Source organism: Myxine glutinosa, chromosome 12 (assembly GCF_964187855.1).
Source record: "Myxine glutinosa chromosome 12, kmMyxGlut1.1, whole genome shotgun sequence".
NCBI lineage: Eukaryota > Metazoa > Chordata > Myxini > Myxiniformes > Myxinidae > Myxine > Myxine glutinosa.
In genome coordinates this window covers 43,582,594-43,597,896 of record NC_136272.1, presented here as the reverse complement: position 1 = coordinate 43,597,896, position 15,303 = coordinate 43,582,594, and the positions used below count along the sequence as shown (strand labels likewise).

The 15,303-nt window shown below is 42.8% G+C and overlaps 1 protein-coding gene across 3 annotated transcripts in view; it reads right to left on the bottom strand.

The window, feature by feature from the left end:
* The window catches only part of LOC137437898 (sodium- and chloride-dependent creatine transporter 1), a 79,800-nt gene that overhangs the window by 50,462 nt on the left and 14,035 nt on the right, over positions 1-15,303 (bottom strand). For all 3 annotated transcript variants that reach the window (XM_068132610.2, XM_068132611.2, XM_068132609.2), the window contains exons 2-7: positions 8,151-8,311; positions 7,713-7,978; positions 5,228-5,359; positions 4,831-5,110; positions 2,359-2,491; positions 1,778-1,912 (exon numbers count right to left, since the gene is read on the bottom strand). In XM_068132610.2, coding sequence (XP_067988711.1) covers positions 1,778-1,912; positions 2,359-2,491; positions 4,831-5,110; positions 5,228-5,359; positions 7,713-7,956 — 924 coding nt within the window. In that variant the 5' untranslated portion in view covers positions 7,957-7,978; positions 8,151-8,311. The remainder of the gene's footprint in view (positions 1-1,777; positions 1,913-2,358; positions 2,492-4,830; positions 5,111-5,227; positions 5,360-7,712; positions 7,979-8,150; positions 8,312-15,303) is intronic.

Sequence of the window (15,303 nt, the reverse complement as noted above, 5' to 3'; positions counted from 1 at the left end):
AACCACAATAAGAATGAAATTTTGTTTTCTGTTATTCCATATTCCTTTGAATATTTCAGCAATATAGACACATAGCCAAAATATTCCAGCTTAGCAAGTTATACAACAAAACCATTCCAAGTTGTTGTTATTAATTAGCCCACCAGGCCCATGGCACATTGATAGCCGGCAATCGCTCAGGAGGGACCCAAAGATCCCTCACATCTAAGATGCTGTGTTCTTGCCTTCGTGAAGCCAGGACCACAAAGTCTTCCATATTACGTTTTATTACACTAGCAACGGTACCCACCCTACGGGCAGGGCTTCAATTGGGAGGCCCAAATGAAAAGGTAAAATATCAGAAATTGAAGGCTTTTTTTTTATTTTAAACGATTCATATAAACATCCATTAAATCATAAAAATCTAAACAGTATCTTCCTATAATTCACCAAATGTCCCACAGTGATCGATACACTATGATCGTGATGATTGTGATCGTGAATCGTGATCGATAATCGTGTTCACAATCGTTATGTCGTATGTACTCCCAAAACGTGTTTCCTTCAGTTGAAATGGGTTAGAATTCTCTCAAGCAGGGATTCAACCCGTGTCCTTATAAAAGGTCTTTGTCCGAGGTCACCGAGTCCGAACGGTGCAGCCATGCAGCGATCGGTGCAGCCGTTTGTGCGGCACCCGGGAAAACAACATAGTCACAATGAAAACATCGTCACAATGAACGTTATGCGAACGCAAATGTTATGCGGGAGTCCAAACCTGAGAATGCTGGAGACTAAAGCTGAAATTGGGAAAACTAAATAGCCTATTTTACTCCTGGAGATCCAAGGATTATCCACCCAAAATATCGTTGCGATCTGTTCAGCAGTTTTTACGGTACCTTCGAACAGACAGACAGACGGACGGACGGACGGACATTCGGTGAATTATAGTAAGATGTGGAGTGGCCTGTTAGAGGTTGCAGGTGTTGTCAAGTCTACGTTTACATTGTAAAAGCTGTGGATGGTGTCCAAGCGGTGGCGTGAAAGGTGAACATGATCAGACCTGGGAGTAATTTCTGTGTCATCGATTTAATGCTTGTGATGTGATGTGATCCTCTAGGAATGGCATGGATGTATTAAAAGTGATGCCTTGTATTTTTGTTTGGCATGTGTGTTGAATAGGGATGTTGTTCATTTTGATGTGTGGTGCAGTGCTATGTTCCTTGGTGTAATCCGTCAAGAGTGAATGTTGCTTTTAACAGGGCTACTTTTAGTCTGTTGATGGTAAGCCAGGTTTGTCAGGTGCTGAGAAAGGGTTGAAGTTGTGCTGTGGCTGTGTTTTGCTATGGGTAGAGGTTTTGGTTACATCTTCCGCATATGAGACTATTTGAATGTTTTTGGGTGGTTGTGGAATGTTGTGCATGAAAAGATTAAAGGAGTGTGGGAGAGAGGACTGATCTTTGAGAGACTCCATTAGAAAGTATAGTGTGCGTGAAATGACGTTAAACGTTACATACGACTGTCTGCATGATAGGGAGACAGCAAACTGGCATTTGGTGTCGTTGTGCACATTTGCGTTCAGTATTTTTGAAAGAATTTTTGGAGAGGAGAGTATTTTTGTAAGAATCAAGAGGGCATCATCAAGGTCTGAGCTGCAGTTCCATTTTCTTAGCAAAACGAGTTCATGACGTGCTTTATGCAGGGTGCACAAACCCCTCCGCCCCACTCCCCCCAAAAAACAACGGCCACGTTCAAAATCAGACACAGAATGTACAAGCGTTGATTGTGGAGAAACACTCACCCTGGGATGACCAAGCTTGGACCAGTCAGGCTTGAGGTAGTACATAATTCCAACCGAAGCCCCAGGAAGTGTGACACTTCGCACGAAGAGAACAAAGAGCACGAGGTATGGAAACATAGCGGTAAAGTAAACCACCTGAGAGAGAGAACAAAGGCAAACCTCCAACCACGAGCTACTACGTTAATCATCTCCCAAACACATTTCTCAAAGTCTACTCAACCGCACATGATGGTTACGGCATGCAACGTCAAATTATTGTGCCAGAAAATAACCATCCAAAAAGATGGGTTAATTACCTCCACCATTTTGATGTATGAATAACCATGCAGATTTCCATCAGGTGGTGTTATAGGATACATATTCACACAGAATTTGGGGCCTGACCACTGTTGGGATCATATGATGTAACAATGCCAAACTTGAAGGATCTTTTCACTTTCTCAAACTCCGGATGCCTGGATTGGTCTACATACCAATTCACCCTACCAAAGGTTGAGGTCAAGTGGCGATTCTCAAGCTTCTTCGATTCTCGCCGAAAGTCGGCTCTATCGACTAGTAAATCCAGCTTTTATTCAACAAACCTTCTCTGTAAGGCGTATTCCCTTCCACAGGCACAAATAGATGATTATCCATGTTGCCAGGAGGCACAGCAACATTTTCCAGCTTACACTTCCAATCTCAGACAGTCCTCCAGATGCCTGCAAAACGTTTCGTCTGCAACACAGATCCAACATCCCATTTGTACTTTGGACGGTGAGCAAGTCCATGGCCCAGTATGAAATCGCTATCAAACCATTATTCTTTTTTATTCCTCAACAGACCTTGACCATTTTAAACCCAACTAAAAATCGAATTATATTTTCCACAAGACAACGTTTAACATCCGAATTCCTACTTCAATTATTTTCTCTCCAGCTGAGGTAACAGGTACATTTTTGGCAATAATTAATGGAGTCAGAGCAATAAAGTTATGCTTGGCAATCCATCAAAATCATTAATAGGTAACTTTGCAAAACAATTTCGGAGTACAAGAGTACATGCGAGCATATTAGGTTTCAACATCTTCCCTTCTGGGTTTAGTGACGACAAACCTCACCACCAATGTATCTTGCTCATCCTCTGAGTCTGGCAGTTCACTCAGGCAAACTGGCAGGGACTACAAGCAGCCATCCATCTCTCCTATATCTACTGGTCCTGATATTGACTTAGCCTGGGAATTCTTCCACAGAAAGCTGTTGTCTCTTATGCACAGATTAATCTCTCGTGTTCAGTTTTCTTACCCATCCTCCCGCTCTTCGTACTCTGAATCCTGCGGTGAGGCAGTTGTTTAAAACTTGCATTCCCCTCCTAGAAAGGAAATCCAACCGAAAGAAACCTCATATAATTCCAAAAGGCCCGCAACAAGTGTGTATAGTCTCAGGAGAACCAGAAAACAACATCTGTCCAATCTCAAGAATGAGCTTTCAAACTTTCAAAGATTCTCAAGAATTAGCCAACATTCACAGCATTACATAAAAAGGTGCAAAAACGGATCCCCTTACCTACAGACCAATGAAATTGCTTCCAATCATCAACAAAGGTCATGAAATCCATTATCGCAGTCAACATAAAATCATTATTGTTTTCTACAGCCTCATCTCCGATCATAAATTAGGATTCAGACCTTGTCATGCTGATTCTACTCTCCCAACAATGGATGGAGGCCCTCAATGTCAGATGTACATCAGGACCATCTCTCTGGACATATCCCGAGCCGAGCTTTCCCTAGTCTGGCACTCCACCTTGCTCTACGAACTCTGCAACATGGAATCAAAGGAAGGCTCCATTCTTGGATTACTGACTTCCTCCACTCTAGTAGCCAATATGTGGCTCTCAACAGAACACTTACTTTCCTCTCTGTCAAGGCTGGAGTACCCCATGATGGTGTTCTAGGCCAAATCCTATTCCTAATATTCATCAATGATCACTCTGGAAATCATCTCTATCTCTTTGCTGATGACTCCACTCTGTCATGACAACCTTCATCCTTCTCACAAACAGGCAGACCCTCGCCTCAGACCTTGACAAAATCACAAGGAACATGTCTTTCAATCCTGAGAAATACCTGACTGACACACACACACACACACACACACACACACACACACACACACACACACACACACACACACACACACACACACACACACACACACGGTCTCACTCTCAGCAATGATCTCTCTTGGTCAAGCCACATTTTAAAAGTTGGTCTCCAAAGCCAGACGCCAACCCTCTATCATGCAAAGTCCTTCCTTGCACACCTAAGCTCCTATCAATCTTCAAAGCTTTCATCCAGTTTCATGGAGTACTGCTCTCCCCTCTGGAATGGCTCCCCTGCCTTACATCTTGCTCAGCTTGATGCCGTGGAAACCAAGGCTTTCAAGATCATTGGAATCTCTCACAATGAAGCTGAGTATGGCCCTTTTACAGTGTTGAGAAAAAGTTTGTGAACCCTTTATAATTAATGTATTTATGCATATATTTGCCCTAAAATGTGATCAGATCTTCATCTAAGTCCTAATAATACATAAAGAGAACCTGAATAAACAAATAACACACAAAAAAATATATAAAAAATCTACTTTTTCATTTATTTTTGGAGCAAAATGATACAACAACAACAACAACAACAGGCATTTCAAAGGCCATTTTCCCCACAAGAGCGGGGGTTAGCCTTGCGGTCCCCATGACAATCTTCTCCAAATTGCCATGGTTCTATTTTTGAGGCAATGTTTTTATGGCCGGATGCCCTTCCTGACGTCAACCCTTTGAGTCGCCTCTTACGACACGCAGGGATACGGTGTACTTATTCTAAACCGGAGTACACACCGGTTTTTGGAGCAAAATGATACAAGATTAAATTTCTTTCCCCCTTTTGGCCTTCTAGATAATACAAAAAATATATATATACTCAGCAAGTTGAGCAGATCCACCCTCCACAAGTACAATCAAGAATGCAACAAAGGCAAATTAAGCTAGACATATATTAAATAAAATAAAAACTCAAAACTCACTCCCAAAATTCTACAACAGGAGAAACGGGTTCCACAGAACCGTTGGTTTTGTTACAGGTGGTGTTGGACATGTGGAGAGCAGGGCCAATGGCACCAGCTGAGGAGTTGAGACAGCCAACCTGCTCCTGGCAGGACAGAGTGTTCCACGTATGGCCGCAGGATGCCCAGGAGAGTTCTCCCGTGGTGAAGCTTTCGACCAGGTAATACACAGCCCATGATAAGATCAGTGCATAGTGGATGTTGCTGTAGAAGACTAAAACTAGGCTTGAAAAACCAATGCCTGAAGACAACAATAAAATTAAATTAGAGCAGAAGAGATTGGGGTAAAAATAAATATAAAACATGGGACGATTTTCACAATGTGCCATCCTGTGAGGCACTAGTGCGGGAAGCTTGCCTCTGAAGAGTGGTGCGATGTTCCACATCCCAATACCACCCTGTTTCATAAATTGCCCCAGAGCGACCTCCATCATGAAGCAGGGAATCCCAGCAAGCAGTGCACTCACGATATAGGGAATCAGGAACACACCTGCAAATAAAATATATTATGCTGCAGTTTATATATTTGACGTTTTCACTGCTATCGAAGGAAATTTATATCGATGCCCAACCCTGCAGAGTGGTAGAGAAGTGACAACCAAATGTATGTTGGTTGCAGATTAGTCTCTGTCTTTTGTGGAAACCTCTGCTTACAAGGCTTCTGGTGAAATTCTGGTGAAACTTCTATTCAATTCTGGTGAAATTGCCAAAATCAAGACTCTCTGCTCACCTTCACTCTTTCATTCCTCTTTTCTCCCGCCTGTGGAACAATCTCTCACACTCTCTTCAATCCCTCTCCCCCCTCCAAGTCTTTAAAACAGCTGTTCACCACCATCTCTTATCTTCCCACATCCAAAACCTTGATCTTTTCTACCCCCGTCAAAACGCCCCAAATACGCCTCTTTGAATCCCCAGCTTCTTTCCCGGGGTTCCTAGAAGTGTTCATTTGCTTTGTACCGTGTATCCCATCCTCCTCCCTCAGCCCTCCCGCTTCCACAGATCCACTGCCGTCCCTGTTCTCTTCTGTTGTTGTGCTTGTGTGCTCCCCTCTCCCTTAATTGTATGTTGTGTGTCTGTGCATGTTTTCATGTTCAATGTGTTAGCTCTTACACGAGCCTATATTCTGTGTACCAAAAAAAAAGAAAAAAAAAAGTGCTAATTGGCAATAATAAGGATAATGACATGACCCACTGCCACTACTGTAATAAGTGGGTGTACTAGTTCACTCAATATTATAATCAGAAATTAATTGTTCAGAAGGCAGCGCAGCTTTGACATTGCTGGTGCCATCTTACTCAGTTGTGAAGGAAAAGCCGATTTCCATCCTTATGACAATTACATTTGTGTCCCTATCTGTGAACACTATGTTCGATTTCCCACATGCCTTTGCCATATACAGTACAGTACATGTGAACAGAGCCCAAGCTCAACTATGAAATATCATAATACAAGCAATAGCCCTGAGTGGGCATTCCGAGATTGTATTACAAGACCTCTGATGATTTGGTGGACCATCGAGTAGAAGGGCTGTATTGGGTTTCAGAGCAATCAGTTGATAAACAAGCATTCTGAGTATTGCGCTGCAATACATGTCCCTACCGGCAGTCTGTCGTCCGGAAAACCGCAAGGTCGCTCCTTGGAGCAGCCTGCACGTATTGCACTGTGTGAATTATATAATTACCAACTCACGGTCTGAGGTAACTCAGCTAAAAATTATCCGATTTGCACCAAATAAAGTTCATGAATGGTTGCACAGACCCCTACTTCTCACTAAAAGGGGAAAAAGAATGTAAATCGGAGTTAAAATAAGCCCGCAAGGTCGCTCCGTGGAGTAGCCTGCACGTATTGCACTATGTGAATTATATAATTACCAACTCATGGTCTGAGGTAACTCGGCTAAAAATTATCCGATTTGCACCAAATAAAGTTCATGAATGGTTGCACAGACCCCTACTTCTCACTAAAAGTGGAAACAGAATGTAAATTGGAGTTAAAACCAGGAATATTAACAGCTTTGACTTACCGCACTCCAAATTATAGTACGAAAAACTGTTGGGGAAATTACCAAAGTTCAAAGTGCCATAACTTTGTCAAAAATGATCGAAACGTCGTGAAGCTCGAACTTGATCTGTAACTTATCATGAGGAAACCATGTACCAAGTTTGAAATCATTAGCATTAAGAGTTTAGAAAAAAAGTCCGGAAAACTGTTCTTTGCGTGACGGACTGACAGACGAACAGACGGAGGGACGGAGTGCAAACCTATAGTCCCCTCCGGTGTACACCGGTAGGGGACTAATAAGGGAGTAGGGATGCAAAGTTTTAGGGGGCAACTCCCCAACCTCCCTTGCCTCCCTACTTTCCTCACCCCCACCCTCCTCCGAGAGTCCCCATGATCCAAAATTGTAAAATCGAAGCCTGAGCAATTATGCAGGCTACCGTCTTGTATTCATGTGCCGCGTTTCAGAACAGGAGGCGCATCGAAAAGTTAACCGATGGATGGATGACCAGACGGACAGACATCCAGGATCAAGACCCATTTTATAAGTTCATCTCTTCGAGAATCGAGATGAGATGACCTAAAACTATCCAATACTCGTCAAGGACCGCTGATTTGATTGAATAGCCTGTGATAATAGTGTGTGATAAGTTTTTCTTTTTAATTCCCAAATTTTAGCTAACCTGTTATTAATATTTCCAAAGTAGCAAACCCCACAAAAAAGTCCCATGCAAGGGCAATGGATATAGTCATTTGCAACCGAATGGAACTCCGTTGAACTTTGACAATGGCAAGTATCAATGCAAAATTTAAGAATAAAGTCTGCAAAAGAAACCATCACCTACCGCCCCCATTCCGGTAGCAGAGATAAGGAAAACGCCAAATGTTTCCGAGGCCAATGGCATAAGCCACGCACAACATAATGAAATCCAGCGGTCGACTCCATTCTTGGCGCTTTGGGGTGGTCTTTATAACATCACCATCCCTCCTCGGGCTCCCTTCACCATCCACTTGATGGCCTTCAGATGCCTCTTGCAAATCCTCATGTGATAACCCTTTATTCCCAAATGTTCCATCATTCACCTGCATGGTTATTGATGGTCCAGAGGATCTACAACAAAAGGTGAGAAAATGTTAATATTTCTCGAGTCTGGAGCAAAGATGAACTTTACCCAATGATGACATAATACACAAGCTGCACAACCAGAGGAAGAAGAAACAGATGCAATTACAAAAGGAATGAGTACAAACAATGATCGAAGAGGTATCCCGAGCCAACTGACCTGAGAAAAATTTTGGGTTGAGGCACAGATTCAGGACCAGTTTAGACTTCAGACTCAAAAACTACACTGGTGCTTTGAACAATCAAAAGTGAAGGTGAGGTAGTAAACTTTGAAAGTGAGCTTGTGCGATCAGGTGCAAATGATCAATCTGCATGTAGGGGCTGGAGACAGAACCATTGCAAATTAGTGGTGGAACTCCTTCATATATTATTCTTGCAATGTCTAACTCAGAGGACTTTATACAATATAATATAATCGAAAAATAAAATTGAGTTTATTTGCTTGCTTTATGCCTCTATGCAGCCAGAGGCGAGTACATCTATCAAATACATACAACGAGAGTACTATCCTGGAATGGCCTTAGTCGGTAGATTATTGTGAATAATCTTCCACATAACTTATAAATACACGAGACTTGCGCAACTCAGCGTTATTCCGAAAACTCAAATATGACAGCAACAATATATAGTCACGTGAAAAAGTAAGTACACCCCATGTAAAGTTTTGACTTTTTCAACATAAAGGCTATTTGATCTTCATTTCAACAATATTGATAGATAAAGGTGATATAATATAACAAATATCATGAAACATTTACATTTTGTAGTCCATTGTATAATTTAAATAAACATAAATGCAAATTTCGCATGTGGAAAAAGTAAGTACACCCCTACATTTATCACTACTTCAAATACCTAAAATTAGAATCAGGTGCACCATGTCAGGTGCAAATGATTAGAACATCGTCAGAGAGGATCTTGGAGGAACCTGTCTTATTTAAACGTCAGACATTTCGTTTGGTTTGCTCTCTGTTGTTGAAGTGTGCAGCGTCACCATGCCTAGATCAAAAGAGCTCTCTGAGGCCTTCAGAAAGAAGGTTATAGATTCCTATGAGGCTGGGAAGGGGTTTTAAAAGATCTCCAAACAATTTGAAATCAATCATTCGACGGTCCGGAAGATCATTTACAAGTGGAGAAGATTCCAAACAACTGCCAACTTGTTCAGGCCAGGCCGCCCCAGCAAGATCAGCCCGAGAGCAGACCGCAAGATGCTGAAAGAGGTCTTTAAGAACCCCAGAATGTCATCACGGGACCTTCAGGTAGCTCTTGCCACTGTTGATGTCAAAGTGCATGAGTCTACCATTAGAAAGAGGCTGCACAAATTTGATCTACATGGGAGGTGTGCCAGGAGGAAACCTTTGCTGTCCAGAAATAACATCAGGGCAAGACTAAAGTTTGCCAATGAACACCTAGGCAAAGACCAGCACTTCTGGTACAATGTGCTCTGGACAGATGAGTCAAAGGTAGAGCTATTTGGCCACAGTACCAGAAGACATGTTTGGTGAAAACCAAAGACAGCATTTGACCACAAGAACCTGATACCAACTGCAAAGCATGTTGGTGGAAATATTATGGTTTGGGCCAGCTTTGCTGCATCAGGGCCTGGGCAGCTCACCATCATAGAATCCACTATGAATTCTTCATTGTACCAGAGGGTGCTTGAGGATAATGTGAGGCCATCTATCGGAAAGTTGAAGCTAAACGGTGGACCTTGCAACATGACAATGACCCTAAACATACCAGTAAATCCACCAAAGAATGGCTGAATAGAAAGAAATGGAGGGTTCTGGAATGGCCAAGTCAAAGCCCGGATCTAAATACCATCGAGATATTGTGGGGGGTTATTTGAAACGAGCTGTGCATGCAAGAAACCCCTCAAACATCGCACAGCTGAAAGAATTCTCCATGGAGGAGTGGGCAAAAATTTCTCCCAGTTGATGTCAGAGACTGGTAGACAGTTATAAGAAACGCCTACTTGAGGTTGTTTCTGCCAAAGAAACAGATAAATCTAATACCACCTATTAGAGCCAAGGGTGTACTTACTTTTTCCACATGCGAAATTTGCATTTATGTTTATTTAAATTATACAATGGACTACAAAATGTAAATGTTTCATGATATTTGTTATATTATATCACCTTTATCTATCAATATTGTTGAAATGAAGATCAAATAGATGAATGTTGAAAAAGTCAAAACTTTACATGGGGTGTACTTACTTTTTCACGTGACTGTGTGTGTGTGTGTGTGTGTGTGTGTGTGTGTGTGTGTGTGTGTGTGTGTGTGTGTGTGTGTGTGTGTGTGTGTGTGTGTGTGTGTGTGTGTATGTATATATATATATATATATATATATATATATATATGTATATATGTATATGTATATATGTATATATGTATATGTATATATGTATATATGTATATATATATATATATATATATATATATATATATATATATATATATATATATATATATATATATATATATATATATATATATATATATATATATATATATATATATATATATATAGTTGCGGATTTGAGAATCCTGTGTTTTTTATTGTTGTTATAAGTGTAATGAGAATTGTTGTAAATATCACCCTCCGCAGTGTAAAGGCAATAGGTCGTCCTCCTAGTTACTCCATATACATACACGTAGCCAATCATATACCCTCTTAAATAGTTATCTCCTTATTCTATGTAGTTGAAGGCTCTGTTCCCACTAGTTGACACTACATTGCATCAAATTGAAATAAGGTCCTGTCTGGTGCGAAGCCTCAATTGCCAACTGCAATTGCCTCCATTGAGCACGCGGTCGGTTCGGAGAAGAAAGGCGTGTCTCCACCTCGTCAAAGGGTGGAGCCAGGAGAGCCCTTGCCGACCAACCAAACACCAGGGGTTTGGCTTGAGAGGGCGGAGAGAGAACGATCGGGGAGGTTCGCGAAGGTTCGAGGGTGTGGCCTATATAACCCGCGGCGAGACGCCCCCGGGGAGATGAGCCCTTAGAGAGCACGCGACGCACCCCACCTGAGCAATACCTGCACCGATACCGATACCTGCACCCCACCGGAGGTGAACCACAGCAGCTTTGATTTCTGAACCACCGCAGCTTTGAACAAACCGGAGCTGAACCAACAGCAGTTTTGGCCACAGCAGCTTTGAGCGTCGAAAGCGGTTTTCGGCCGCGGCTACACTGCGGCGGCTGCTCACTCCCGGCCCGACCATTCTCCTGCTCCAGCTGAACCTTCCTCTCCTTCCTGCCATTCCTGTCATCATCCCCGTGTAAGTCTGATTGTCGTCTGTTTTGTGTGTCTTGTCCTGGGGTATAAGTTAAGCCTGTTTAGATAAGCTAGAAATTGCACTGTGTCCTTCTGGTCCTTCCATCCTTCTGTATTTATTTTATTATCTTTCCTCCTCCTTGGTTCTTTTGATTGTGTAAATAATAGTTAGTAATAAATAATATTTGTTCTTCCTACCTTTGCTCTTCTTTCCTTTACATCCGTTTCGTCCTTGTCTTTTCCCTCATTTAATACCTGTGGCACGATTTGGCCAACGTTACGAATCGGGTCAGTTCTTGTTAATAGTTCGTGCCGCGGTTGCTAAACCGCTCGGCAATTAACATCTGTCCGCGGTCGCGAACGGGGTTGCGCTCCTTCCTCTCCGGAGGGAGCTGTGCAGCGTCAGGACTCACGTCGGTCAGTCACGAACAAGGGGACTAATCCCCCCTTTTTAAGGGGAAGAAGGCTGACGTAGAGATCCGCAACAATATATATATATATATATATATATATATATATATATATATATATATATATATATATATATATATATATATATATATATATATATATATATATTATTTTTTCCAATACATGAATGGTCTCGGCTCGTGGAAGAGCTAGGACAAGGAACATATCAGGACACGACATAGTAAAGAGAACAGCAGGAGAAGGGAGAAACACCAACAGCAGGGTGGAGGGAGAAGGTAGACAAAGATGGAGAAACAAGGGATGCAGGTAACGATGCGGGGTAGAGGAGAATGCAAGGGGTGGACAAGTTGTATACAAAAGCAAAATTTTGGGAGGGTCGGGGGTGGTTTAACGGGTGGAGAAAATAATGTTTTTGATGGGGGATGTCTTGAAATGGTGGCAAACTGCCGCCTTAAGATCCCAGAAGGAAGTACGAGATTGAAGAATGATCCCTTGTCATGTGAAGACGTTTAAAAACAAAATGGAGGAAGAAGCACGAGGCCCAAGAAGCCAAAACCGCAAATGTTCAAGGCCGATGGAAAATGAACATGGTGTTACGTGCTCCTCCCCAAACCCCGGTCACGGTGTACCTCCGAGCCCCGAAAGGAGTCACGGCAGAAAGATGTGCTATTATGTGTGCCAATGACCAATGGTGAAACCACACCAATCAATTGTTACAAAACCAAAGTATTGTATTAATATCGCACAATAATAACAACTTGCGCAAGTACAAGAAAACCTCAATTGCACAGCAAACACCATATAATTCCTATGATGGTACCACCAGTTTCTTAACTCAATAACTCACGGTACTCCATGTGAGTGAACTGTAACACCCCCAAAGTCACTGTCACGACACCAGGCCAAAGTCGATCCACGCTCCGGTGATCACAAGAAAAAAGGTCGTACTGAGACCTGAACCCAGGAGGGCTGACAGTCGATGCTACAGAAGAGCCGCTGGGTAAGGTCGGGCCGACGTCGGTCAGGTAAAAGTTCACCCAAAAGGCGACTAGGAATTCACACCTTCGGTTCACCAGACAATGACGCTGACATGAACGAGCAGCAGTTCCCAAGCGGAGAACCACGAATTCCCAAGCGAAATCCACGACCCACATGAGAACCAGGCGAATCGCTGGTGCGAGGTGAAATGACTGGTGCGAGGTGAAATGGCGGACAGGCCCGTAATGGAGGCGTACCTGCTCTCCAGCAATGATTCACTTTCGGAACCAAAAACAAAACCTGTCACGCAGGTTTATCTGCCACAACAATAACGACTGTCACAGGAATCCCTTTCCCAGGGAAACCAATATTCGCTCGTGAACAACATCCACCAGCGTCCGCTCGACACCTCAAAGCAGATCGGCCTTCCTTTCCCGATCTCACTTGATCTGTTCCAGCCTCATCTTCCTCCTCTTCCGGTTTCTCCCGATCCATTTCGTTTTTATTTTGAAATACTAATTTTTACCTTTGAAGACAACTATCTCCATTTCACACTCAAACTAACAAAAATAGTACATGAAACTAAAAATGCTTCCAGTGGATGAAAACCACAAAGACGGAAGTGATGAATCCGTAACAATGGGCAGATCTATAATCTTGTGGAATTGTAACTTAGTCCATCACACTTCTTGCCTGGTTTTAGTAAAACCACGACTGAAGTTAAACAGAGAATTACGTGGAGAATCGCTCGTGATGGATGCGGCAAGTCTCTAAAAAGTACATAAGATGAGGGATCACGTCGTCATATCTTCAAAATAAATCACTACTTAAGAATCCAGTCACTCAACTAATGGACTGCTGTTGTTTTATATGTAGCCTGTGGCTGCTGGTTGCATCATTTCTCTGGAAGCACGTTTGTGCCACTGATGCAGTGCCCCAATTACCAGTGAACTGGTACTCAATTTGCTGACCTCGGAAGGATGACAGGTTGAGTCAACCGCCCTGGCGTTAATTCAACGCTCGACCGGGATTCAAACTCAGGATCCGAGGATCCCAAGCCAGCACCCTAACCGCTAAGCAAACAACAGGCAACTAATGGACTGAATCCTGGGTATAGGGCTATGGTGGAAAACAAGTGTGAATTCGAAATTCACAACCAACAGAACAGTCAAACAATTCACTCTTCGTCAGCTGGTATGTGCAGTAGACCACGGTCAGAGGTCGCAGGTAGACGTGAAGTTTCTTTTTATATATACAATGTTGGGGTTATATAAGAGCTAGAACACAACAGATCAGGACATAAGACAAAAGAAATAGCAGAAAGAGGGGGTGAAACAACAACAAAGTTGCGAGACAAAATAGAGTAAGACTTGGAAAAACAAGGAGAAAAAGCCAAAATGTCATACCGGTAGTCCCCGTTATTGTCATTGTCGTTGCTGTCAGGAGGTACAACTGGTAGGGAGGTGCCGCTTGGCAATGGCGGGTTTCAAAGGCGAGCTTGAATGATGGGTTTGTGATCGTCTAAATAAAGTCCAGTGGGTTTTTGAATCAAGCAGGGTTGTTACCGCTGGCAGCGAAGAAACGGTAGCTAATTCCTGAGTTACCTGCTGGTTGGCGCCCTTGAGGGGCAGTGACTGTTTGGTTTTGGCGGCTGCCAATTTGAATTGTGGGGCGGTTTGAAAGTAAGAGGATGATGCTCTTGAACTGCTTATTGGTCGATGTGAAACTTCAAAGTAATGTAGTAGTCCTAAAGCGGGAGACGCGTTTAAAATTTCAAGATGATTAATCTTATAGTCTGGCAGAAGTTGTTATTGTCTGAAGAAGAAGAAACTCTACTATATTATATTATCTTCTCCAACCACGCGAGTTTTCAATACATCTTAATTATGTACTGTTTGAAGTCAGTGGCTTCCTGCCTATTAATTCAATACGTCTATTCATCTATATTAATCTATATCCCTATTTGTGAACATCTGTTTGTTCGGTTGTGCCTCATGGACAGCCTAAGGAAGGGACTTGGAGAGGGAAGAGGGGGTCCATGGGGGGGGTAACTTTTCACGACAAAAAATATGGGCGCATTCGATTTAGACTAGGGGCGTTGTTACGGATTCGTCACTTCCGTTGTTGTGGTTTTCATCCACTGTAAACATTTTTGATTCCATGTACTATTATAATTGTTGTCGTTTAAGGGAAATAGATATTACTATTTTCAAAAGGTAAAAAAGTTAATGTTTTAAATGAAACCGGAACTGAACGACGACGAAGAGGAAGAGGAAGAGAAGGCGGAGCGAGCGAGTCGGAGAAGAAGCCCAGCTGCTTCGAGGTTTGGAGCGAACGATGGGCGAACGAGAGTCACGAGTGAACTTTAGGGTTTCCCGGGAAACGGATTCCTGCGACAGAGTTGTTATCGCTGTGACAGATCAACCTGCGTGTCAGGTTTTGCGGTCGATTCCGACGAGAATCATCGTAGTGCCGTTACGCCTCGAGAACAGGCCGTCGGCCATTTTGACTCGCCCGCTTTGCGCTTCGCTCAAGGTTTTTCACTTCGCTTCAAACCATTTTTCACCGCATTCAGACGTTAATCAGAAGATGCCAGAAGATGTTCAGAGAGGATGCCAGATGC